A 27,884-nucleotide genomic window follows, 5' to 3' on the forward strand; every position below is an offset into this window, starting at 1 on the left:
GAAAGTAAATAGCACGAAATATAAAAACAAATAGTAAGAGTTTCTACAGGTAAATAAAAAGGAAAAGAGTGGCTAAAGTAAATGTTGGTCCCCTAGACGATGAGACTGGGGAATTAATAATGAGGAGCAGGGAAATGGCAGAGTTATTGAACAAATATTTTGTATCGATCTTCACGGTAGAAGACACTGAAAACATCCCAATAGTGGATAATCAAGGAGCTATAGGGAGGGAGGAACTTAATACAATCACTAACACGAATGAAGTAGTATTCGGTAAAATAATGGGACTAAAAGCGGACAAGTCCTCTGGACCTGATGGCTTACATCCTAGGGTCTTCAGAGAGGTGGCCATAGAGATAGTGGATGCATTGGTTGTAATCTACCAAAATTCCCTGGATTCTGGAGCGGTCCCAGCAGATTGGAAAATCACAAATGTAACGCCCCTATTTAAAAAAGGAGGCAGACAAAAAGCAGGGAACTATAGACCAGTGAGCCTAACATCTGTAGTTGGCAAAATGCTGGAGTCCATTATTAAGGAAGCAGTAGCAGGACATTTGGAAAAGCATAATACAGTCAAGCAGAGTCAGCATGGTTTTATTAAAGGGAAATCATGTTTGACAAATTTGCTGGAGTTCTTTGAGGATGTAATAAGCAGGGTGGATAAAGGGGAACCAGTGGATGTGGTGTCTTTGCATTCGATAAGGTGCCACATAAAAGGTTACTGCACAAGATAAAAGTTCACGGGGTTGGGGGTAATATATTAGCATGGATAGAGGATTGGCTAACTAACAGAAAACAGAGAGTCGGGATGAATGGGTCATTTTCCGGTTGGCAAACAGTAACTAGTGGGGTGCTGCAGGGATCCGTGCTGGGTCCTCAACTATTTACAATCTATATTAATGACTTGGATGAAGGGACCGAATGTAATGTAGCCAAGTTTGCTGATAATACAAAAATGGGTGGGAAAGTAAATTGTGAGGAAGACACACAAAATCTGCAAAGGGACATAGACAAGTTAAGTGAGCGGGCAAAAATTTGGCAGATGGCGTATAATGTGGGTAAATGTGAGGTTATCCACTTTGGCAGAAAAAATAGAAAAGCAAATTATAATTTAAATGGAGAAAAATTGCAAAATGTTGCAATACAGAGGCACCCAGGGGTCCTTGTGCATGAAACACAAATAGTTCGTGTTATATATGTAAACTTGTACTTACTCTGTACAGCCATCAGAGGGCTCATCCCCTGGAGTGTCAAGGGATCCCAGAGGGCTCATCCCCTGGAGTCCCAAGAGATCCCATAATCCCTTGGGAGCACAGGTATTTAAGGAGGCCTCACAGGTTGGAGAGGCACTCTGGAGACCTGCAATAAAAGACTAAGGTCACACTTTACTTTGAGCTCATAGTGTTTAGTCTGATTCTTTCTCCATACATAACAGTTAGTATGCAAGTACAGCAAGTAATCAGGAGGCAAAAGAATGTTAGCTTTTATTGCAAGGGGGGTGGAGTATAAAAGCAAAGAAGTCCTGCTACAACGGTACAGAGTATTGGTGAGGCCACACCTAGAGTACTGTGTACAGTTTGGGTCTTCGTATTTAAGGAAGGATATATTTGCATTGGATGCTGTTCAGAGAAGGTTCACTAGGTTGATTCCGGAGATGGGGTGGGGGGGGGAAACTTATGTAGATAGGTTGAGTAGGTTGGGCCTATACTCATTGGAGTTCAGAAGAATGAGAGGCGATCTTATCGAAACATATAAAATAATGAGGGGGCTCGACAAGGTGGATGCAGAGAGGATATTTCCACTCATGGGGTAACTAAAACTAGGGGACATAGTTTCAGAATAAGGGGCTGCCCATTTAAAACTGAGATGAGGAGGAATCTCTTCTCTCAAATGTTGTAAATCTATGGAATTCTCTGCCCCAGAGAGCTGTGGAGGCTGGGTCATTGAATATATTTAAGACGGAGATGGACAGATTTTTGAGCGATGAGGAAGTAAAGGGTTATGGAGAGCGGGCGGGGAAGTGGAGCTGAGTCCCTGATCAGATCAGCCACGATCTTATTGAATGGCGGAGCAGGCTCGAGGGGCCAGGTGGCCTACTCCTGCTCCTATTTCGTATGTTCTTATGCTTCTCCACAGGCACCGCCATTGAATTTCCCGGAGCCGGCCATCAATTCAAATAAGTGAACTGATGAAAACTTCCCCTTTTACACTGGAAACCCTCCCCAAAAAGTTAAGCCTTTATGGAAGAGGTGTAACTGGGGTTTTAACAGCGTACTGACTGCTTAACAACTGTTCAGGTCCTGAAAAATTATTTTTATATTTGTGGAATGTCAAATGTTTCCATTATGATAAAAATTCCATGGTTTTTAATATAATTTTTTAATTAATGTTTGTTCATGATAATTCATCTTCTACCTTATTCCCATATGTATGCCCCACTCTTGAGTTTGCTCTCTGTAAAGTGATTAAAAAGTTAAGAAAAATCAGTGGATTTTACTTCCTGGTTTGCTGTCTCTGAGAATTCTTCAATGTGATTGGCTGCTTAGCCCGCTTGATGACATCACTGCTGCCGGACCTTGGAGATCCCCTTGACTTGGCGCCAGAATGAAATTAACGTCGGGAGAGGTGAATTCCACACCACCGAGATTGCTAAATCTTTCTGGGCATCTTTCTTTGGCCCGCAAAATCCGGGCCAAATTAATTTTCTGTTTTAAAAAACTGCCTATAAGCAAGTTGATTCAAACCCAGTCTTATACACCAGAGAATGATTCCAGTCAGAATTGTAGACCTCCATTCTAAATGTTGCCCCTTCCTCTCATGCCAACTATTATTGCATTTTTAGATGGGAAATTTTGAATGTTTACATTAAAACTAGAGCATTCTGGTAAATTTTAACCACTTTTATGTTTTACGGTTGATAGATTTTATTCTACAACTTAAGAAAAATTAAGTGAATTTTAGGTTTTCATCAAACCAACTGCAACCTTCTGTCCTGCCTTTCAGCCTATCACAGACCTTCCCTTTTGTTCTTTCCTCTTCACTGTCTTTTCCCTGCCTTTGTACTTACTCAAAACCTGTTACATCTCTAACTTTTTCCAGTGACGATGAAAGATCACCAATCTGAAACGTTCACTCTGTTTCTCGCTCCACAGATGCTGCCTGACCTGCTGAATATTTCCAGCATTTTCTGTCTTTATTTTACAACCATTGAGTTGTTTGTTTAAAGGAAAGTTTTATACAAAATACTTTGTAAATAAACGAGCAAAAAAAAATCTGAACCACATGATGCAACATTGTATTGATTGGTAATGGTTTTCAACATGGTTATTCCTTATTTTTAGCAGAAATTAATCTTACCAAAGTTATCCATGCTTAAGCTCCACTATATCATTTTGTTTTATAATTATGTAGAGCAGTTCTAATGGTCTCAATAAGAGATAATGCTTATTTACTTACGATCATCTTTCAGTTCAAGTTCAATAGGATAATGATCTGAGACTGATTTGACCTGTAACATAGAATTAAATCTAAAGTGTACATATATTGGTCAAAAATATATTAAACATTTCTAATTCTTACATTTGATCAAAGACTATAATACACCCTAATCAACTATTGCAATGTGTCTCTCCAGTATTGTATAGTAAATAGTTTCTAACTTACTAACATTGGGCTCAATTTTGGCCAGGAGTTGCTCCGTTTTTTTTGGAGTAGGCTGCTTTTTCTGGCGTAACTTAAAAATCCCCAGTTTCCCCAATCAATTTGCACCAGCGTAACTCACTTAGTTACGTCTTTTTTAGGTTTGTTTTTTTCTCTCAAAAGGGGCCGTTACCAGCCACCTATGCCAATTCTGGCCATTTAGGCAACTTTAGCCAGCTAATAGTTACTCCATTTCTACTTAGGCCAACGCATGTGGCCACTTGAGAAAACCCTTGCAGAGAGTTAAAGAAATCGGCGCAGGTAAGGAAATCGGCGCAGGTAAGTGCAGCAGATGCCCGGACAGTAGCAGCAGGAAAGGTAAGAGAGAGGGGGAGAGAGAGATGGGGGAGTAAGAGAGAGGTGAGGGGAGGGAGAGGGAGTGGGGGGGAAGCCTTTGATCGGGAGGGAGGAGACCACTCGGCCAGGGCTATGGGTGGAGGAGCGGACCGGGAGGCCATTCGGCTAGGGCTAAGGGCAGGCAGGAGAACTGATAGAAATCACCAGCAGGCAGGAGACTGCAAGAGATCGCACCAGCAGGCAGGAGAAGTCACAGAACACAAGCAGGAGAACTGACAGAACTCACAGGCAGGCAGGAAAACTCACAAGTTACCATGCAGCCCGATCTTTTTGGCGCAGATCAAGGCTCCACCCCCCCTCAGGTTAGGCTATGCCAAAATGAAGAGATCCGAAGGGGAAACTTACAATACATTTTTTTTTTGGTGTACACGGGCCACAAAAAATTGGGCATAACTCTTCAAGTACGCCAAGTAAATGCTCTGGGGAAAACTGAGCCCAAGGTGCGGAATTTCTGTTACAACTTAATAAAGATACACATTTTTTTCATTCTTACTATATCATATGGGAGGTCAAATGCCTTTTGGAAATTGAAGGCCTTGACTGAGCCAGGAACTATGGTGTCCATCAATCCCTCTGTGGTCACAACAAACCTAAGGATTGAGTACAAAACAATGTCAACATTGGAAATGGAACTGGGCTGAACTACTGCAGATATTTTTGAAATATAAAATATTTGCATCTGAACCATACCTGTCATAGGCACAGGCTGTGTTTCTGCTGACAGTTGTATCTGTCTCATCGTTAATCAGCCAATGGAAATTCTTATGTTGACGTAATCGTATATTGGGCCAATCACGATTCGTGACGTAGCTACAATCTGCATTGTAATCGCCAAGTATCAGGATGTTCTGCGTTAGAAAGCAAGAGAAAACAAATGGAGGTAGTCTGAAAGTGCTTTATTGCTCTGAATGAGCAAGCCGTGATTAAGGCGGAAATCAAATGATCGAGTGCATTGAACATCCATTGCATCTTCCAAAATACTGAATACTTTCTTTCATATAACACAATATAACTTACAAAATTTTAAATAAAATTCCTTTTGGGCTAGGCTATTTGGAATAGACTATCAGCAGAGCGAGCTACAATCGGCATCTAGTTGTGATTTAATTCACCTGTAAGTGCCTGACATTGACACTGGACGCAAGTGCGAATATGCTGTGACCGAACAGATCAGAAGGTAAATCGTCAATAGCTGCAGCTACAGAGGGGTGTGGGGCCAGTTGGGAACAGATGTGCTGGTAGTGGATGTGAATTCAGAGATCTTGCTCAATGAAATTAATGTACCCAGTGCGAGCCAATCTATATTTCGCTTTGATTTTTTTGTGGATAATTTTAACCTAGTCCGCCCAGATTGTGATAGGATCTGGTTGGTCATCTGTTTTACAACCTCACCCGATTTTACTCTTCATTGACTTAATCGGGTGTAAAATGGATGTCAGCCCCAAACCCTGCTGGGTTAAAATTACCTCCGAAGTTTATTCTGATTAAGAATTAATTAAGCATTTAGACGGCGACCCAGGAGTAAAGTAATACTATGGATCCAAAAATCCTCTGGCCTGCTCCACAGTGCTATATGCCGCTGATCCCTGATCCTGACTCCACTAGAGTATCCATGCTCAGGGCAGGATCAGTTTATTAGCCTGGCTTTGGCAGGTGCCTACGCCAGATTAAGCTCATTCTGGGCACTCACAAGTGGAGGGGCAGGAAATATGCCTCCTTTCTCCAGGATGGCTGATAAAAACAAGTCCTTGCAGCATTTCCAGGCTTAACAACCCAGTGGAGCCCACCTGCCCCCACAGCTACTTGTGTGCATCCAGATTGCTGAGTGGAATGGAAGTTGCTGTGTAGGGAATCCTAACATGGGCAAGCCCTCCCCTGGTCCTCCCTCCTCAGATGTCATGGGCCATGATTGGGGTGGTGAGATGTTTCGCCTGCCCCGGTTCGGTTGGAAACTGGCTACTCTCGATCTTCTGGGCCGTCCACATTTTTTCTCCTTGCGGGCCTCTAGGCCACGAGGGCCTAAACCCCAACCCCAGTATGCCAGAGAACTTGAGGATTTTCTGGGCCCGATATATTGTTTAATAATTTGCCTGTCCAAAAATGCCATGTTCTTGATTAATGGAGCCCACGAGTTGTTTTTATTTATTCGGTCAGTCGAGTAAATTTTGATGGGCAGTGAGATTATACACAGGCAGATTGCCAGTGTACCAGTGCTCTATGTTGCAGAGTGATGTGATGTGGGTTTGTACTCACAGTCCACCCTATGGCAAATTTCTGATCTAGGTTGCACATCAAGGGAGTTGGCAAGCATGGCCCTGTCAGTATCCCCACAGGATTCAAGGAGAATCAGAGGTTAAGTCAAGCTAAGGCTGCTCTTGTGTTCCAAAAACATGAAAATGGTTGGCCACAAGTTGGTACTAGCAGAGCCCTGGAAGGAAATGAACTGTTTAACTTCCTTGCTGGGGGACTCTACACACCACTGGGAGGGTAAAACCTGAAAGAATGGAGAGGAAAATAGGAATAAATGAATAAACAATGGTCACAAAATGCACAAAATAATTTAGTTGAGCAGATAAATGTGCTGAATTTGTTTCTACAATTATATTGATTGAACATTTGCTACTTAGCTTCATCTGCCATACCTCTGTTTGGAAGTGATCTCTGGCATCAGCCCAAACATCATACAACGCATCAACCTCTCTGATTGCATAACTTGGACTGGTGTGGATGGCTATGAGGACAAAATCCTTGACAACTGTCGATAAACATTGTACCAGATGTTAACAGGAAAGAGTTTGTGAAGGTGGTTTACTTCTTAGATCTCACTTACTGAAAGTTATTTTAAAGACAAAAAAATAGAACCAGAACTATATTTCTATTTCTATTTAAAAAATATAAAAACTCCTCTATAGGATTGCCAAGCAAATAAAGATATAATATCAAGGATCAAACTACGATGAGGCTGCTTTTTAAAAAATAAATAGGTTTCTCTACGAGCAAGGACCATGAGTTTCACAACACAAAAGTTTCTGCTTTGGGCACAAGCGGCGATCTGGGCGGAAATTGCGCTCAAAGTTGCGCTAGTATTTAGGAGTGATTTAATTTTTGCTCAAGTTTCAACTCAAACTCATTCGCAGAACGTGAAATTTTCTACGAACCAGAGCAATTGGGCTGTGCTGTAGAACATAATTTTTTTTTAAATTCTTGGGTTGAAAAATATTCCTTGATATATTTAAGAATGGTTACCTGGTGCAGTTTTATTAATACAGCTGCAAATAGGTTTATCACAAAAAAGTAAGCATTTTTAATCAGAGTATCTGGTCCAGCACCTGTGAGTAACCCAATTTTAGATAACTGAAAATGACGTTAAATAAAACGATACTATGTTAAAATTAACTATGCTAGTTATTGGTGTACATTGGTCAGGTTCTGAGTAAATTAAAAATATATATTTAAAAGCCTTTAAAGGGTGCCAATTAGTGCTCTTGAGCCTAAAAAGAACTTTAATTTTAAGAGTCTCTTCAAAGGCCTGCCAACAAGCACAATTGGAGGAGACTTGCCATGGAGATTAATTTGAGCCGGGGGTTTTGTGGGCAGGGATGGTTTTAAGCACAATGTTTTTTAAATGAGCGCAAAATAAACTTGATTTATGCTGGATGTAATTTGCACATTAAATTTCTCCATCTTTTGCACTGTTTTGGTCGATTTTTTTCACGCTGAAAATACCAGGGTAACCAGGCCGATACGTATTATAGCATTGGTTATAATGGATTGGAGAGTGAGGATTGCATTGTACCTGTATACAGGTCTAAATGTGTTCCAAAATGGATATATAATTATGTAAATGTAAAATAACCCTCATTATAGGGTGGGACGGTGTGTTAAAGAACTAACATGAGGTCCCATGGGTAGGAAGGGGCACACATCTTCGATAGCATCTCCCAAACCTGCAACCTCTACCACCTAGAAGGACCAGGGCAGCAGGCGCATGGAAACACCATCATCTCCAAGTTCTCCTCCAAGTCACACACCACCCTGACTTGGAAATATATCGCCGTTCCTTCATCGTCGTTGGGTCAAAGTCCTAGAACTCCCTCCCTAACAACACCATGGGAATACCTTCACCACAGGGACTGCAGTGGTTCAAGAAGGCGGCTCACCACCACCTTCTCAAAGGCAATTAGGGATGGGCAATAAATGCTGGTCCACATCCAGCAACGCCCAGATTCTAGGATTGAATTTTTTAAATATTGTTCCGATAATTTCCCTATGGTTATTTCCTGATGTCAGCCATCCTGTAAGAGGGAAGCACCAAAGTTCAAATATTCTCTCACTGAGAGTGAAAGAGCATCAGATGATGAATTACTGAATGATCTGCATCCTCATGCAAAAGAGAAGTAATGGAAGAAACGAGGAACAACCTGCCTGCCTTCCCTCTGTGCCAGCTGGCTTGGGTCAGAAGAAGCAAAAAAATAAAAAAAAATAAAAAAAAATGTCCTTATACTATTGAAATGTTTGTAAGCTTGTAATGTTTGTAGCTCCACACTGTGGATGTGGACGTATTGTGTACTGCAAGTGTAGGGTTAATAATAAACAGAACCAGGCAGATTTCCGGAGGCTTCCGAGAGAGCTGCCTGTCATATTGGAAGCTGTGTGTGCTTGTGCTCTGTGAAGATATCACATTTGGCGATTGAGATGGGATTTTTCGGATGATTTAAAGCTTAAATTTTGTTGGCGAAGGATTCAGCCAGCCGACAGAGAGACTTTGGAAGTTTCTGTCTTTGGAAAAAGCTACAAAAATCCGAGGTAAAATAGAGCACACGGTGTGAACAGCTACAGATTAAAATGGCAGGTATAATCGGACATTTGGTGGAATATAGACACGACCGGGAACGTTTTAAAGCATATGTGGATTGGCTAGAAATGTATTTCACTGCAAATAACATAATCGAAGTTCCAGACAATGCAGTCCAGAACCGGGCTGTGTTGGTACGTAAGAAAGCGATCTTCTTATCGGAGGCGGGTCCAGCATTATACAAAACCCTTGTAAATCTGTTTGTGCCTGACGAGCCAAAGGACACGACGTTTAAAGAGATTTTAACAAGTTGGAGCAGTACTATAATCCCAAACCGTTAGAAATTGCTGAAAGCTATTATTTCAGGATTCGGAATCAAAAGTCTGATGAAAGTATCAGTGATTACATCATTGCATTAAAAAAGCTATCGATGCACTGTAATTTTGGAAACTTTCAAAACCGAGCATTGTGGGATCATTTTGTTTGTAGGGTGAAAAATGATGCGATCAGAAGGAAGCTATTAATGACGGATGACTTGACTTTTGAGATTGCTTGTCAGACAGCGAGGTCGATGGGCATGGCTGAACAATATTCCCGAGAATTAAATAATAATTACGGTTGTCAGTCAACCGAGGTAAATCACCTGCAGATTCAAAGTAAAAGATGGTGGGGGCCCAAGGTCTCAGAGACTGGAAATTCTAACAGAGCGTCAAAGTCGTGCAATAGGTGCCCGGGACAGCACATTGCTCAAAGTTGTCCATACGTGAAGGCAGAGTGTTTCTTCTGCAGAAAGACTGGGCATCTTGCGAAGGCATGCCGACTGAAGGGTAAACCAGCTTTCAAAGCTATGAGTCCAGCGTTCAAAGATTTGAGTAGAAATCCCAAGAGACTACATAGCATGGAAAAACAACAACAAGACAAGGATATGTTAGAGTTACATGTCATCAGGAGCACGAAGTTAACGGACAGCGATTCGGAAAGCATCAAAATCCACATAGATGTTGCGGCATTCAAGATACCAATGGAAATTGACACGGGTGCATCCGTGAGTGTAGTACCGGAGTCACTGTACCACGACAAATTGCATGATTTTCAACTGGAGAAATCCAAGATAGAGATGCGTGGGTACTCGGGAGAGAAAATTCCTGTGGTAGGTCATATCACCGTACCAGTGAAATATAAAGATCAATTTTAGAACTTGCCTCTAATAGTAGAGAAAGGAGACAAGTCTGCCTTACTAGGAAGAAATTGGTTGAGCTCACTGAAGCTGGATTGGAGTAAGATTTTCTGTGTGGAAGCGAGATTTTTCATCAACTGATGAGGTTATCAAGAAGTATCCGAAGGTGTTCTGCAAATTGGGCAGTCCGATCCAAGGCTTCAGGGCAAGTGTCAGGGTACAGAAGGACCCTAGATCAGTTTACTACAAGCCACGTTCCGTACCATATGCACTCAAGGAGAAAGTTGAGCAAGAACTCAAAAGGCTAGAGACTGAGAACATTACTTGTAAGATGGATCGATTTAATTGGGCTACACCCATTGTTGTTGTACCTAAGTCCAATGGTAAGGTAAGATTGTGTGGTGATTATAAAGTAACCGTAAACCAGGTTCTAGAGGGTAATGTCCCCAATACATTGCCAAATATAGAAGATTTGTTCACACACTGATAGGTGGTCAGATCTTCTCAAAACTGGATCTTACGAATGCCTACTTACAGCTTGAACTAGATGAGGAGTCCAAGTGATGTTTGACTATAAATACTCATCTAGGCCCACATCAATTTAATAGGCTACCGTTTGGAGTGTCTTCCGCCCCTGCCATATTCCAAGGGGTGATGAACCAGATTTTGCAAGGTATTAAAGGGGTAGTATGTTATTTGGATGACATACTAATTTCAGCACCAAATAGGAAAATTCATAATAACATATTGAATGAAGTCCTCAAACGACTAGAGAAGCACAGAGTACGAATGTCTGCTCATAAGTGTGAGTTATTTAAAAACTCAGTGGAATACTTAGGGTACAGAGTAGACAAAGATGGTTTACATCCGACCATGGAAAAATTGGATGCAATTAGAAATGCACCCACTCCCAGGAATGTCACTGAACTTTGTGCATTCATGGGTCTTTTGAACTATTATGGGAAGTTCCTACCAAATTTGGCTACAGTATTATATCCACTGAATAAACTTTTGAAAAAACAGGTCCATTGGAAGTGGTCAAAAGAATGCGATACAGCATTCAAGGAGTGTAAAAGCAAATTGGTAGAGAGCACCATGTTTGTTCACTATGACATATCTAAGGAGATTAAGCTCCTGGGACATTCCTGGGAGTGGGTGCATTTCTAATTGCATCCAATTTTTCCATGGTCGGATGTAAACCATCTTTGTCTACTCTGTACCCTAAGTACTCCACTGAGTTTTTAAATAACTCACACTTACGAGCAGACACTCGTACTCTGTGCTTCTCTAGCCGTTTGAGGACTTCATTCAATATGTTATTATGAATTTGCCTATTTGGTGCTGAAATTAGTATGTCATCCAAATAACATACTACCCCTTCAATACCTTGCAAAATCTGGTTCATCACCCCTTGGAATATGGCAGGGGCGGAAGACACTCCAAACGGTAGCCTATTAAATTGATATAGGCCTAGATGAGTATTTATAGTCAAACATCACTTGGACTCCTCATCTAGTTCAAGCTGTAAGTAGGCATGAGATGCCTCTCCGTATGGAGTTGAGGCAGTAATCTCTCATGTATTACGTAGTGGGGAGGAGAGACCAATTGCTTTTGCTTCACGCACTCTCAGTGCCAGTGAGAGTAATTATGCTCAAATTGAAAGGGAAGCTTTGGCATTAGTTTTTGGGGTCAAGAAGTTTCACAAACACTTGTATGGTCATAAGTTTACCATTGTTACGGACCATAAGTCCCTAACAGCAATCCTCCATCCAAAGTCCCTAGTTCCAACATTATCTGCAGCCCGAATGCAGAGATGGACTTTGATTTTGTCAGCATATACATATGATATTGAATACAGACGATCAGCTGATCACAGTAATGCTGATGCAATGTCTAGATTGCCTTCCCCATCACAAGTTACACCCGATAGGGAAGAAGTGTTTTATTTTTCATACATTGATGAACTGCCAGTCACAGCGGAAGAGATTGGTAGAGCAACCAAACATGACCCAGTGATGTCAAAGGTGTATGAGTATATTGCAAATGGATGGCCAAACCAGGTAACAGACAAAGATACACATCCATTCTTCATTCATAGGAATGAATCATCAGTCGATAAAGATTGTATCATGTGGGGTGCAAGAGTGGTTATATCAAATAAATTCAGGTCCAAATTATTAGGAGACCTCCATGACCAGCACCTGGGAATGTGTTTGACCAAGAGTTTTGCATGCAGTTATTTATGGTGGCCAGGTCTTGATAAAGATATAGAGTACATCGTGAGTCAGTGTACGACATGTCAATCGGTAAGCAAGCAACCACCACCAGTACCATTACAGCCATGGAAATGGCCTCCCAGGGTGTGGCAAAGGCTACATATTGATTTTGTTGAGTTAGATAAACAACAATTGTTCATTGTGATTGATAACCATTCGAAGTGGGTTGAGGTGTTTCCAATGTGGAAAATAACAAGAAGTAAAACACTGGACATTTTGCAAAAATTATTTTCTTCATTTGGCCTCCCTGAAGAGATTGCTTCAGATAATGGACCACAATTTTGTTCAGAAGAATTTGCACAATTCACAAGCAAAAATGATGTGAAACATACCAAGGTTCCACCATACCATCCTGCGTCGAATGGCGCAGCAGAGCGCACTGTACAAATTGTAAAACGTACCCTCATAAAACAAATGTTAGATCAAAATCCAAGGAAACGACAGTTGTCATTGGATCACAAATTGGCTAATTGTTTGATTACATAGCGACTACTGGTAGAACACCAGTAGAGTTGTTTCACAAATGACAGCCATGAATCAGATTCTCGTTGTTAAAACCAAATTTGGCACAGTCCGTAGAAGAGACACAATTAAGACAGAAAGAGAATCATGATAGAGGTAGAGTAAAAGAGGGAAGTGTGAAATTAAACCAGAAGGTGAGAGTGAAGAACCATCACCATAAATGGTTTAAGTGGTTACCAGGAAGAGTGGTGAAGATATGTGGTCCTCGCACATATTTGGTAAAGATGTTTGATAATGGACAGGTTAGGTTTGTTCATATTTTACCTACAGACATGGAAGGAGTTCAAGTTGGGAATGATTCAATTATTTCTGACTCACCAGATAGTTTTGATACACCAGTAGCAAATCCTAAATCCAATGTACTGGAAACAAATCCAGGAGAGAATCAGAATGAAAGTCTGAGTCCGAGTCAGGAAAACATAGAGCCTGAAGTTAGAGTGAGTTCAAATGAAAATCAAGGAAATTCTATGGAGGAAAACTTTCCTCAGGATGAGCCTCAAATGAGTTTAGATTCAACACCATGTTTGGAAGGTTCTGTTCGAGAGCGAAGGTATCCTCTTCGAAACAGAAAACAAGTGGTAAAGTTAAATTTGTAAATATGGAAAAAAATAAGCCTATATCCTGTGTTATGTATAAACATGAAAGTTATGTATGATGTTTGTTATGATGGCTTCTTCATTAAGGAGGGAGAAGTGAAATGTCTGTAAGTTTGTAATGTTTGTAGCTCCACACTGTGGATGTGGACATACTGTGTACTGCAAGTGCGGGGTTAATAATAAACAGAACCAGGCAGATTTCCGGAGGCTTCCGAGAGAGCTGCCTGCCATGTTGGAAGCTGTGTGTGCTTGTGCTCTGTGAATATATCACAACTATGATCCTATTTTTCCACAGTCTTAATAATACTAAAAGAGTTTTCCTTCATTGAATATCATAGGGTTCATGATATAAAGCAAATCGGGGCTTGAAGACCAAAGCCACTTAAACCAATACAATTTGTTCATGATACTGACTTTGTAAAAGTCAAGTATGTAGCTGGCAGGGTCCTGGTGTTGATTAATGCTGACATTACAAATCTGCAGCAGAAACCAATTTCCCTGAGTATCATATTTCTCTGTCAGAGCTCATACCAGTGTAATATGGCAGTAAATTATTTGTACTTCCAGCTGAGGCAGCTAACAGCATATTTCATTGGGATTGAAGCAGATCTCTTTTGCGTAGGATATATGTCACAGAAACAGGCCATTCGGCCCAACAAGTCCACTCGAGCCTCCTCCCATCTTTCCTCATCTAACCCTGTCAACATAACCCTCTATTCACTTCTTCCTCACATGCTTATCTAACTGCCCCTTAAATGCATCTATACTATTCGCTTTAATCATTCCCTGTGGTAGTGAGTTCCACATTCTCACTGCTCTCTGGGTAAACAAGTTTCTTCTGAATTCCCTATTTGATTTCTTGGTGACTATCTTATATTGATGGCCTCTAGTTATGCTCTTCCCTACAAGTGGAAATACTCTCTCTGTATGTACTCTTTCAAAACATTTCATGATTTTAAAGACCTCTATAAAGTCACCCCTCAGCCTTCTCTTTTCAAGAGAAAAGAGACCCAGCCTGTTCATTCTTTCCTGATAGGTATACCTTCGCATTTCTGACATCGTCCTTGAAAATCTTCTCTGCCACCCTCTCCAGTGCCTCTATATCCTTTTTATAATATGGCGACCAGAATTGCACTCAGTATTCCAAGTGTGGTCTAACCAAGATTCGATACAGATTTAGCATAATGTCACTACTTTTCAATTCTATCCCTCTAGAAATAAAATCCTAGTGCTTGGTTTGATTTTTTATGGCCTTGTTAACCTGTGTCGATACTTTTAATGATTTGTGTATTTGCACTCCGAGATCCCTTTGCTCCTCTACCCCATTTAGATTCTTATTTTCCAAGTAATATGTGACCTCCCTATTTTTCTTACCACATTGTAATACCTCACATTTATCTGTGTTGAATTTCATTTGCCAATTATATGCCCACTCTGCAAGTTTAATAATGTCTTCTTGTAATTTGTTGCAGTCCTGCTCAGTATTGACTATCCCCCCAATTTAGTGTCATCCGCAAATTTAGAAATTGTGTTTTTCAGTCCAAAGTCTAAATCGTTAATATAAATTGTGAACAACAGTGGTCCCAGCGCTGATCCTTGTGGAACACCACTTTTCACTTTCCGCCACTCTGAATAGCTTATCTTTACCCCTACTCTCTGCTTTCTGTCTTGAAGCCAACTAGTTATCCCTTCTGCTATTTGTGCCCTGACTCTGCATTCCCTGAACTTATTCATTAATCTATTTTGTGGTACCTTATCAAAGATCTTTTGAAAATCTAGATAAATTACATCCACTGCATTACCCTGGTCTACCCTCTCTGTTACCTCTTCAAAAAAATCAATTAGGTTGGCCAAGCAAGACTTTCCCTATTGAAATCCATGCTGACTATTTATTATTATATTTTTTGTTTCTAGCGATTCCATTATTTTTCCTACCATCAATGTTAAGCTGACTGGCCTATAGTTCCTGAGCTGCTCCTTCCACTCTCTGGCCTGCTCCGATGGTGCTCGCAGGCTGGGGGCTCATGCAGACTGCTAGGCTAGGCCGCCATGCTGTTCCTTCCGCCGCCTGAGCACCATCTGAGCAGGCCGAGGAGCGGAAATAGCAGCGTGGTGGCATACCACTCCAGGGAGCGGCACATGCAGGAGCAGGAGAGCAATGGCAGTGAAAAGGGACATTATCAAGGTCCAGGTCAGTGATTGGAGCATGGGCAAGTACTGCATGAGCGGTGAAGTTGGGACGAAGGAGCGGCGCGAGATTGTAGAGGGACGTAATCGAGGCCCAGGTGAGGCGTGAGTTCGAGGCCCAGAAGAGGCAAGGGCCCAAGGGCAGCACGGGCCAGTCCACACTGCGATATGTGTGTGCACTAGGTCCGTGCAGCAGAACTGGTCTCCAGTCGTCTTATAGAAACATAGAAACATAGAAAATAGGTGCAGGAGTAGACCATTCGGCCCTTCTAGCCTGCACCGCCATTCAATGAGTTCTCGCCATACCCCTTGATCCCCCCAGTAGTAAGGACTTCATCTAACTCCTTTTTGAATATATTTAGTGAATTGGCCTCAACAACTTTCTGTGGTAGAGAATTCCACAGGTTCACCACTCTCTGGGTGAAGAAGTTTCTCCTCATCTCGGTCCTAAATGGCTTACCCCTTATCCTTAGACTGTGACCCCTGGTTCTGGACTTCCCCAACATTGGGAACATTCTTCCTGCATCTAACTGTCTAAACCCATCAGAATTTTAAACGTTTCTATGAGGGCCCCTCTCATTCTTCTGAACTCCAGTGAATACAAGCCCAGTTGATCTAGTCTTTCTTAATAGGTCAGTCCCGCTATCCCGGGAATCAGTCTGGTGAACCTTCGCTGCACTCCCTCAATAGCAAGAATGTCCTTCCTCAGGTTAGGATACCAAAACTGTACACAATACTTCAGGTGTGGCCTCACCAAGGCCCTGTACAACTGTAGCAACACCTCCCTGCCCCTGTACTCAAATTCCCTCGCTATGAAGGCCAACATGTCATTTGCTTTCTTAACCGCCTGCTGTACCTGCATGCCAACCTTCAATGACTGATGTACCATGACACCCAGGTCTCGTTGCACCTCCCCTTTTCCTAATCTGTCACCATTCAGATAATAGTCTGTCTCTCTGTTTTTACCACCAAAGTGGATAACCTCACATTTATCCACATTATACTTCATCTGCCATGCATTTGCCCACTCACCTAACCTATCCAAGTCGCTCTGCAGCCTCATAGCATTCTCCTCGCAGCTCACACTGCCACCCAACTTAGTGTCATCCGCAAATTTGGAGATACTACATTTAATCCCCTCATCTAAATCATTAATGTACAGTGTAAACAGCTGGGGCCCCAGCACAGAACCTTGCAGTACCCCACTAGTCACTGCCTGCCATTCTGAAAAGTCCCCATTTACTCCTACTCTTTGCTTCCTGTCTGACAACCAGTTCTCAATCCATGTCAGCACACTACGCCCAATCCCATGTGCTTTAACTTTGCACATTAATCTCTTGTGTGGGACCTTGTCGAAAGCCTTCTGAAAGTCCAAATATACCACATCAACTGGTTCTCCCTTGTCCACTCTATTGGAAACATTCTCAAAAAATTCCAGAAGATTTGTCAAGCATGATTTCCCTTTCACAAATCCATGCTGACTTGGACCTATCATGACACCTCTTTCCAAATGCGCTGCTATGACATCCTTAATAATTGATTCCATCATTTTACCCACTACTGATGTCAGGCTGACCGGTCTATAATTCCCTGTTTTCTCTCTCCCTCCTTTTTTAAAAAGTGGGGTTACATTGGCTACCCTCCACTCGATAGGAACTGATCCAGAGTCAATGGAATGTTGGAAAATGACTGTCAATGCATCCGCTATTTCCAAGGCCACCTCCTTAAGTACTCTGGGATGCAGTCCATCAGGCCCTGGGGATTTATCGGCCTTCAATCCCATCAATTTCCCCAACACAATTTCCCGACTAATAAAGATTTCCCTCAGTTCCTCCTCCTTACTAGACCCTCTGACCCCTTTTATATCCGGAAGGTTGTTTGTGTCCTCCTTAGTGAATACCGAACCAAAGTACTTGTTCAATTGGTCCGCCATTTCTTTGTTCCCCGTTATGACTTCCCCTGATTCTGACTGCAGGGGACCTATGTTTGTCTTAACTAACCTTTTTCTCTTTACATATCTATAGAAACTTTTGCAATCCGCCTTAATGTTCCCTGCAAGCTTCTTCTCGTACTCCATTTTCCCTGCCCTAATCAAACCCTTTGTCCTCTTCTGCTGAGTTCTAAATTTTTCCCAGTCCCTGGGTTCGCTGCTATTTCTGGCCAATTTGTATGCCACTTCCTTGGCTTTAATACTATCCCTGATTTCCCTTGATAGCCACGGTTGAGCCACCTTCCCTTTTTTATTTTTACGCCAGACAGGAATGTACAATTGTTGTAGTTCATCCATGCGGTCTCTAAATGTCTGCCATTGCCCATCCACAGTCAACCCCTTAAGTATCATTCGCCAATCTATCCTAGCCAATTCACGCCTCATACCTTCAAAGTTACCCTTCTTTAAGTTCTGGACCATGGTCTCTGAATTAACTATTTCATTCTCCATCCTAATGCAGAATTCCACCATATTATGGTCACTCTTCCCCAAGGGGCCTCGCACAACGAGATTGCTAATTAATCCTCTCTCATTACACAACACCCAGTCTAAGATGGCCTCCCCCCTAGTTGGTTCCTCGACATATTGGTCGAGAAAACCATCCCTTATGCACTCCAGGAAATCCTCCTCCACCGTATTGCTTCCAGTTTGGTTAGCCCAATCTATGTGCACATTAAAGTCACCCATTATAACTGCTGCACCTTTATTGCATGCACCCCTAATTCCCTGTTTGATGCCCTCCCCAACATCACTACTACTGTTTGGAGGTCTGTACACAACTCCCACTAACGTTTTTTGCCCTTTGGTGTTCTGCAGCTCTACCCATATAGATTCCACATCATCCAAGCTAATGTCCTTCCTAACTATTGCATTAATCTCCTCCTTAACCAGCAATGCTACCCCACCTCCTTTTCCTTTTATTCTATCCTTCCTGAATGTTGAATACGCCGGATGTTGAGTTCCCAGCCCTGATCATCCTGGAGCCACGTCTCCGTAATCCCAATCACATCATATTTGTTAACATCTATTTTCACAGTTAATTCATCCACTTTATTACGGATACTCCTTGCATTAAGACACAAAGCCTTCAGGCTTGTTTTTTTAACACCCTTTGTCCTTTTAGAATGTTGCTGTACAGTGGCCCTTTTTGTTCTTTGCCTTGGGTTTCTCTGCCCTCCACTTTTACTCATCTCCTTTCTGTCCTTTGCTTTTGTCTCCTTTTTGTTTCCCTCTGTCTCCCTGCATTGATTCCCATCCCCCTGCCATATTAGTTTAACTCCTCCCCAACAGCACTAGCAAACACTCCCCCTAGGACATTGGTTAATTCTTGCTACTGGGCCAAGACCTAGCTCTGTCAAGCCCGTGTGGTGGCTGGTGTGCAACGGTCACCACACGTTAAAAAAATCCATACACAGGCATCTTCCACCCTTCAAGATTTAGTTCGGGATCTGGAATTTTATGTCCTTCATTGAAACACCTGTGAACTTTTTGACGTGGAAGCAAGTCATCCTCGATTCGAGGGACTGCCTGTGATGATGATAGTTCCCAAGACATGTTCTAACTCCCTTCTTAAATATAGGTATTGCATTAGCTATCTGTCAGTCCTACTTTTTCCAAAATATTACTAAATATGTGTAGGAAAGCCTCTGCTATTTCTTCCCTAGATTCTTTTAAAATGTGCAGATGTAATCCGTCTGGAGCAGGAGCTTAGCTTCTTTGAGTTTCAATAGTTTATTTAGTATATCTCCTCATTTTATTTTAATTGCAGTTAACTCATTACTAATCTCATCATCCAATGTCATCTGCCTGGTAAATACTGAAGCAAAGTAGTTAATTAATATCTCTGCCATCTCCTCTAATGCTGCCGGTGGTATTATCCTTTTCATCCCTTGGTGGCCCTATTCCCATCCTGACCTTCCTTTTTTATATATGTGCCTGCAAAATATTTTGCTCTTTTGTTTTATGTTCCTTGATAATTTAATTTCATAGTTCCTCTCTGCCTTCCTAATTGTTTTTTTACTTCTCTCCTAATCTCTTCATCTTCTCCCTTATCATGTTTTCTCCTGCTGTCCATGTACTTAATGTATGCCTCTTTCCTTACCCTCAATTTCTCCCTTATGGCTTTATTCATCCACGCTGTCTCATTATTGTTTAGCTTGTTCTTTTTTATTAGCGGAACATATTTTTCCTAGTCTCTGTTGAACACCGTTTTAAATGTTTCCCTTGCTGTTCTACATCATCATTTGCCAATATTGTTCACCATTTTATTTTCCCAAATTCTATTCTCAGGTCCCTCAAAATCAACTTTTCTCCAATTTATTACCCTGGTCTTTGTCATAACTATGCCCATCTTAATTATTATCTTCAAGCGTATTATATTATGGTCACTATTGCCTAGCTGTTCCCCTACTTTAATTCTCTTATCTGCTCTGATTCATTCTCCATTATTAAATCTAGTAGCAAATCCTCCCTTTTTGGGCTTTTTACATATTGGGTTAGAAAGGAGTCCAGTACACATTGTAGGAATTCCATTCCCTTATCACCTTTACCTAACTCTTCTGTCCAATTAATATCTGGATAGTTGAAATCCCCCGTGATTATTATTCTATGCTTTTTATTATTTTCCTAACTTGGTTGCATATTTCTTCCTCCACCGACCTTCCACTATTAGGTGATCTGTAGACTACCCCTATTAGTGTGTTTAATCCTTTATTATATTTTATCTCTATCTACGTGGATTCTATATCTGTCTTGCTGATAGTTGTATCATTTTATTCTACTGCCATTGTTATAAGAACATAAGAAATGGGAGCAGGAGTAAGCCATTTGGCACCTCGAGCCTGCTCCGCCATTTAATAAGATCATGGCTGAACTGATCATGGACTCAGCTCCACTTCCCTGCCCGCACCCCACAACCCTTTATTCCCTTATTGCTCAAAAATCTGTCTATCTCCGCCTTAAATATATTCAATGACCCAGCCTCCACAGCTCTCTGGGGTAGAGAATTCCACAGATTTACAACCCTCTGAGAGAAGAAATTCCTCTTCATCTCATGTATTTCACCATCTTGCAATGACTATAAGTATGTAACTGTAACTCATGCATACTGTACCTATACCCTTGTAATGCACACCCTGACCACAGGGAGTGAGTTCCTCACCTGGTCTTCCAGGTATAAAAGGGGAGGTCCCACCCAGGATCAGCACTCTTTAGTCCTGGGAATAAAGTGAAGGTCACAGAGTGACTGTGTCTGATATATCCATGCATCATGTGAGTTTGTAACAAGGTGCAGAGACTCAACATCTGGCGACGAGAAACGGGAATCACCGAACCACGAGGATGGCCACCGGCAGCACAGAGGAACGCTACTGTGTGGGTGAGGACTGGGACGACTTTGTGGAAAGGCTTTAGCAGAGCTTTGTCACAAAGGACTGGTTGGAAGAGGCAGCGGCTGACAAGCGGAGGGCGCATCTACTGACCAGCTGTGGTCCACAGACATATGCGCTAATGAAAGACCTGCTCGCACCCCAAAAGCCAGCGGACAAGTCCTTCAAAGAGCTCAGCCAGCTGATCAGTGAGCATCTCAAGCCGGCAAGTAGCGTACACATGGCCTGGCACCGGTTCTACTCTCACCGGCGTCGGGAGGGTCAAAACATCTCAGACTTCGTGGCGGAACTGTGGCGTTTGGCCAGTCTCTGTAAGTTCTCCGATGCCTGCAAAGGGGAGATGTTAAGGGACTTTTTCATCGAGGGCATTAATCATGCCGGCATTTTCAGGAAGCTCATAAGGACTAAGGATTTGACTTTAGAAGGGGCGGCGTTGATAGCTCAGACCTTTATGGAAGCGGAAGAGGAGACCAACCTAATCTACACACACAGCCCTGGTTTTAAAGTTGCATTGAACCAGGGAATCAATGTTATAAAAATGACACAGAACACCACAGGCAGGCAAGGACAATTCGACACCGTCCAGGTAGGCAGGCAAGGGCAATTCAACACCACCCAGGTAGCAACAAGCTCCTGGCAACAGGGACAATGGAAAGGGGATTGGCAATTCACAGGAACAATACATCCTGTGATGGGACAATTAACATCCCCCATCAGAGTGCTTAGAAACAGCCAAAAGGGCCATCAGAGAGGAATGCTTGGGAATAGTCCTTTTGTTAACAGCAATCTCAGCTCATGTTGGAGATGTGGGAGCAGACACACTGCAAAAATCTGCAGGTTCCAACTTTACACCTGTAGGATTTGTATTGTCAAGAGACACCTGGCCAGGATGTGCAAACAGGCAGTAGCGAGGCTAGTCTGCAAGACAGAGGAGCTCACTCCCTGTAGTCAGGGTGTGCATTACAAGGGCACAGTTACAGTATGCATGAGTTACAGTTACATACTTATAGTCATTGCAAGATGGTGAAATACATGACAATCTCAGTTTTAAATGGGCGGCCCCTTATTCTGAGACTATGTCCCCGAGTTTTAATTTCCCCTATGAGTGGAAATATTTTCTCGGCAACCACCTTGTAGAGCCCCCTCATTTTATATGTTTTGATAAGATCACTTCTCATTCTTCTGAACTCCAATGGGTATATGCCCAACCTACTCAACCTATCTTCATAAGTCAACCCCATCATCTCCACCTCAGCCTAGTGAACCTTCTCTGAACAGCCTCCAATGCAAGTATATCCTTCCTTAAATATGGAGACCAAAACTGTATGCAGTACTCTAGGTGTGGCCTCACCAATACTCTGTACAGTTGCAGCAGGACTTCTCTGCTTTTATACTCTATCCCCCTTGCAATAAAGGCCAACATTCCATTTGCCTTCCTGATTACTTGCTGTACCTGCATACTAACTTGGTGTGTTTCATGCACAAGGATCCCGAGGTCCCTCTGTACTGCAGCACTTTGCAATTTTTCTCCATTTAAATAAATTTGCTTTTCTATTATTTCTGCCTAAGTCGATAACGTCACATTTTCCCATATTATACTTTCCATCTGCCAAATTTTTGCCCACTCACTTAGCCTGTCTATATCCCTTTGCAGATTTTTTTTGTCCTCCTCACAATTTACTTTCCCACCCATCTTTGTATCATCAGCAAACTTGGCTACATTACATTCGGTCCCTTCATCCAAGTCATTAATATAGATTGTAAAAATTTGAGGACCCACACTGATCCCTGCGGCACCCCACTAGTTTCTGTTTGTCAACCAGAAAATGAGCCATTTATCCCAACTCTCTGTTTTCTGTTAGTTAGCCAATCCTCTATCCATGCTAATATATTACCCCCAACCCCGTGAACTTTTATCTTGTGCAGTAACCTTTTATGTGACACCTTATTGAGTGTCTTCTAGAAATCCAAATACACCACATTCACTGGTTCCCCCTTATCCACCCTGCTCCTTACCTCCTCAAAGAACTCCAGCAAATTTGTCAAACATGATTTCCCTTTCATAAAACCATGCTGATTCTGCTTGATTAAATTATGCTTTTCCAAATGTCCTGCTACTGCTTCCTTAATAATGGACTCCAGCATTTTCCCAACGACAGACGTTAGGTTAACTGGTCTATAGTTTCCTGCTTTCTATCTGCCTCCTTTTTTAAATAGGGGCATTACATTTGTGGTTTTCCAATCTGCTGGGACCTCCCCAGAATCCAGGGAATTTTGGTAGATTACAACCAATGCATCCACTATCTCTGCAGCCACTTCTTTTAAGACCCTAGGATGTAAACCATCAGATCTAGGGGACTTGTCCGCCTTTAGTCCCATTATTTTACCAATTACTACTTCTTTAGTGATAGTGATTGTCTTCAGTTCCTCCCTCCCTATAGCCCCTTGATTATCCACTATTGGGATGTTTTTAGTGTCTTCTACCGTGAAGACCGATACAAAATATTTGTTGAATGTCTCTGCCATTTCCCTGTTCCCCATTATTAATTCCCCAGTCTCATCGTCTAGGGGATCAACATTTATTTTAGCCACTCTTTTCATTTTGATGTCCCTAATAAATACAGCTACTCCACCTCTCAGTTTCCCATCTCTATATGTTGTACCCTGCAATGTTTAATTCCCAGTCCTGATTTATCTGCAGTCATGTCTCGGTAATCTCTATTATGTCTCGTTCCTTGCAATGCATGACTGCCTCCAGGTCGTCTGTTTTATTACAGGCACTGTGTGCTTTGCTGTACAGACTGATTAACTCATTTTTAATAGCATTTTCCACTACAGTTTTCAGCCTCCATTTTTCATTTGCTCCAGGCTCAGCAGAATAATTTACTAGTTTTAGTATAGCCTAGATTTTCTCAAAACAATAAGACCTAGTTATAAGACCTTACTTGTAGTGGGGGAGTGGAAGTGCACTATAAAAGGTTCACGGATGAAAGTGTCAGTCCCACACTGTTCACAACCATCATCAAAGTGATACCATTGCATAGGCTTGAGAATATTCTCACTGTTAGAAAATAAAAGATAGGCAATTAAACAAAGTCAGTAGCCATGTTACATTGCCAGGTAAGTTATATTTGAGAGCAACCAAACATCATATTGATATATCAGTTTTATAAGTGCAATGAATTCTAAATATTGTCTCACTGAGAACGCTTCTTTGAATGCTTATCTATAGCATTTCACACAGTAAAATCTACAATTCCCTCACATTTTCTCCCCGTTTCCCCTGAAAGCACTAATTCATGGATGTTTCCATAGTGTAAGAATATTGCATATATACTTTTGTAGCTGCTGGAGTTAAGTAGCTACTGGAAGCAGGTCATCCATGCTTTGTTAACCACCCAGATTGGATTGAACCAGTTCTATTGATGTAATGTTTTGAGTTGCATCTTTGGTGAAGTTTTGCTCAGAAATGACCAGCTGCTGAGCACTGAGTATATTGTGAAGAAGAGCCGAGGGCCCGGGGGCAGCACTGACCAGCCCACACTGCGATATGTGCGCGCACCAGGTCCGTGCAGCAAAGCTGGTCTCCAGTCGTCCTGGTTAATCCTTGCCACTGGACCAAGACCTAGCTCTGTCAAGCCCGTGTGGTGGTTGATGTGCAACGGTCACCACACGTTAAAAAAATCCACCCGCAGGCATCTTCCACCCCCTTAATTGGAGTTCACGACTGGAACATCGGGTCCTGCATTGGAACATCTGTGAACTCATGTGGAAGAAAGTCATCCTCGTTCGAGGGACCGCCTATGATGATGATGATGATGATATTGTGAATCGTTACACCATGAGTGCTGCCCACCCTCTACTACCTCATCTTTCATTTGTGAGTTGAGGCAGCGAACGTTAGTAAACGGTTTGACTGTGTGGGGTCATCCTGGCCTTGCCTGACAAACCTGGGCTGATTTTTCTCCTTCCTAACCCAGGGTTACTGAGGCTAGTTGTTGTAATGTACACATCTGTGAGCATGCTCACAGGTTTGTGGAGCTGTTGCACTGTGAGTGGCTTAGCCAGTCATGTGATGTTCACAAGACTCAATAAAACCCTAGTTAATTGAGTTCAGGTTCTCCACAATGAGGCATGCAGTTGTGAACCTGATGGATGAACTAGTAGTGTTCAATTTGTTTGTTAAACCTTTGCTCATAAGCCAGCTAGTTCTTTACAGCAAATATGTAGCTGTGAATTCTTAAGCAAAGAACCCATGAAGTAAATACACTTCAAATATTATTTGTGTAAATTTCACAGACTGTCTGCCTTTTATATTACCAAATAAGGAAGATCATCTAGTTATGGGATGAGGAAACTAACTTAAGCTGAGAAAAGAGAACAATTTTTACAGAACGAATAATGAATCCAGACAACTTAACCCAACTTTCCAGTGCTGCAATGATGGGCGATCAATTGATGAACAACCTGGACTGAAGGAGAAGACTTACTTGTATACATATGCATATTTTTCTCTATAGGAACTGCGGCCAAGGTGGTCAGAGATGATGTAATTGTAGTGCAATTTGGTTGAACTGAAAAACAAACAATTTTTGTTGCTTATTTGAAAAAATAACTTTACAGATGGAAGGATGTACAAAATCTTTAAGTTGTGACCCAATATGAAAAATAAACTATCTTTAAAAATGGGATGTATTACGTGGTAATCCAAATGTTGGTCTCAGTCTTCAAGAAAGAGTGAGATCTGTTTCCAACTTCAGTTAGTATATCCAGTTCCACTAAAGTACATCCATTGGTCAGAACATCTTACTCAAGAGTAACGCAAAAGCTTCGTCAGAAAGAGGAAACTAATTGTTGATGTGAATAGCCATTGTTCAAAATGGTAACATTTAGTACAACACACGTCTGGTGCGATGTACAGACTCATGGATTGGTAGGCTTCCCCACCTTCCCAAGGCCGCAAGGCCCTTCTAAACCTCCTTCCAACCACTTACCTAAATATCGGGACTATTTCTTTGGTAGTGGCCTCCTGCCTCCCAATATTCCGCTCCCACCCACTAGCCAGCTGCTGCTTCCCACTGGTTTTGGGCAGGAGACTGATGGGGCCTGTGCGGGAGACTGATGGGGCCTGTGCGGGAGACTGATGGGGCCTGTGCGGGAGACTGATGGGGCCTGGGCAAGAGACTGATGGGGCCTGTGCGGGAGACTGATGGGGCCTGTGCGGGAGACTGATGGGGCCTGGGCAAGAGACTGATGGGGCCTGTGCGGGAGACTGATGGGGCCTGTGCGGGAGACTGATGGGGCCTGGGCAAGAGACTGATGGGGCCTGGGCAAGAGACTGATGGGGCCTGTGCGGGAGACTAATGGGGCCTGTGCGGGAGACTGATGGGGCCTGTGCGGGAGACTGATGGGGCCTGTGCGGGAGACTGATGGGGCCTGGGCGGGAGACTGATGGGGCCTGTGCAAGAGACTGATGGGGCCTGTGCGGGAGACTGATGGGGCCTGTGCGGGAGACTGATGGGGCCTGGGCAGGAGACTGATGGGGCCTGTGCAGATTAGTCCTGGGAATTAAAATCTCCCAGGCCACATGCTGCCGAGGACAGGACAGTTTATCGTCCGCCTTGACCCCAGCCTGCATAACTCCCACCTCAAGTTAAAATCAGGGCTAAAGTTTCTATTTACTTACCGATTCAGTTCTACGACGAGTTCTGTAATTGCTGAATTATCAGCTTCCATGACTTCTTCAATGGTGATGAGGTCATACCTTCCTAAAATCTAAAAGAAAATGAAAATAAATGTGTGCTCAATCTACTTCTGTCGCAAAATATATGCTTTGATTATGCTCACCTGGATGAGAATGTCAAGAGCTACGTAATCATTGACTTTCTTATGACCAAATCTCTGGATGTTAAATGCTGAAATCTTAAGCCCTTGACTTCCCTGCATAAAGCAGCCAATCACAATCAGCATCGCAAGCAATGCCATAACTGCGAACCTTGGATTCAAAGAGCAAGGGATAGTTAAATGAGATAAACACTTTAATACTCGAGTTGAAGTTTGATTAGACACATACCAGTCAGGGTAATTGCACAACATTACAAAATGGTGTTCGGACCATCAATGTACTCACATAAAATAATTTGATCGTTTCAGGTCTTGTATACAAATGCTAACAGTTTAATTGTTTGTTTGGGATACAAGTTATTTCTATGAATGGTAGATGGTACATACATTGACATTTCAAACTTCTCGTCATTCTGGTGAAATTTATAGAAGAAAGCACTATTGGTACTGTATCAATCTGTCTAAAACAACTCTCTCTCACCGTACATCCATAGAACCTGGCATCATGTAAATCAAGAATGTAAACATTATAGATTCTTCCTCCTCTCTGCATTGCCATATTGTTATGATTAATACAATTGTTGCTTATTCTAATTTATTCTTTCCAAGACTTCTGTGAAAATCCTTCCCTCTCTTTCTATCCTCCTGTAAGCTTTATAAACCCGACATTATAATCACTTAACCCACAACTTCTTGAGTTACCTTATATTCTCTCCTATTTTTTTCATTATCTGTACATCCTGCATCTTGAGCCCTGGGCCTTCATCGAGCTTCCTCAATAACAAGAATAGGTCCGTAGCCAGGTCGACACGCCTATATATATATCTTTATGTATAATATGCTGCATTCTTGCTCACAGAAAAGTAGATTTAAATGGCAAATTTGACATTTTGAGAGTGCATTCATATGTCCTTCACAACTATTTCCAGACTGCTTTCAGAAACAATACCTACTTCAGGTCAGTCTTTTTGTTTCCAATGGAATGAAGATCGAGTGGGTTCTACATCAGATAGAAGAGATGTTCTGCTAAATTACTGTTCAGGCAGGGAAAATAA

General features: G+C 42.1%; 1 protein-coding gene across 1 annotated transcript in view; it reads right to left on the reverse strand.

Annotated features, from left to right (window-relative positions):
- LOC139233599 (deoxyribonuclease-1-like) overlaps nt 1-26,970 on the reverse strand; it is a 36,432-nt gene extending 9,462 nt beyond the window's left edge. The window contains exons 1-8 of the mRNA XM_070864003.1: nt 26,833-26,970; nt 26,672-26,760; nt 25,476-25,559; nt 23,931-24,046; nt 6,699-6,811; nt 4,747-4,904; nt 4,550-4,646; nt 3,457-3,508 (exon numbers count right to left, since the gene is read on the reverse strand). Coding sequence (XP_070720104.1) covers nt 3,457-3,508; nt 4,550-4,646; nt 4,747-4,904; nt 6,699-6,811; nt 23,931-24,046; nt 25,476-25,559; nt 26,672-26,760; nt 26,833-26,970 — 847 coding nt within the window. The remainder of the gene's footprint in view (nt 1-3,456; nt 3,509-4,549; nt 4,647-4,746; nt 4,905-6,698; nt 6,812-23,930; nt 24,047-25,475; nt 25,560-26,671; nt 26,761-26,832) is intronic.
- Between the last annotated feature and the right edge of the window lie 914 nt (nt 26,971-27,884).

This window comes from Pristiophorus japonicus, chromosome 21 (genome assembly GCF_044704955.1).
Source record: "Pristiophorus japonicus isolate sPriJap1 chromosome 21, sPriJap1.hap1, whole genome shotgun sequence".
NCBI classification, from domain to species: domain Eukaryota; kingdom Metazoa; phylum Chordata; class Chondrichthyes; family Pristiophoridae; genus Pristiophorus; species Pristiophorus japonicus.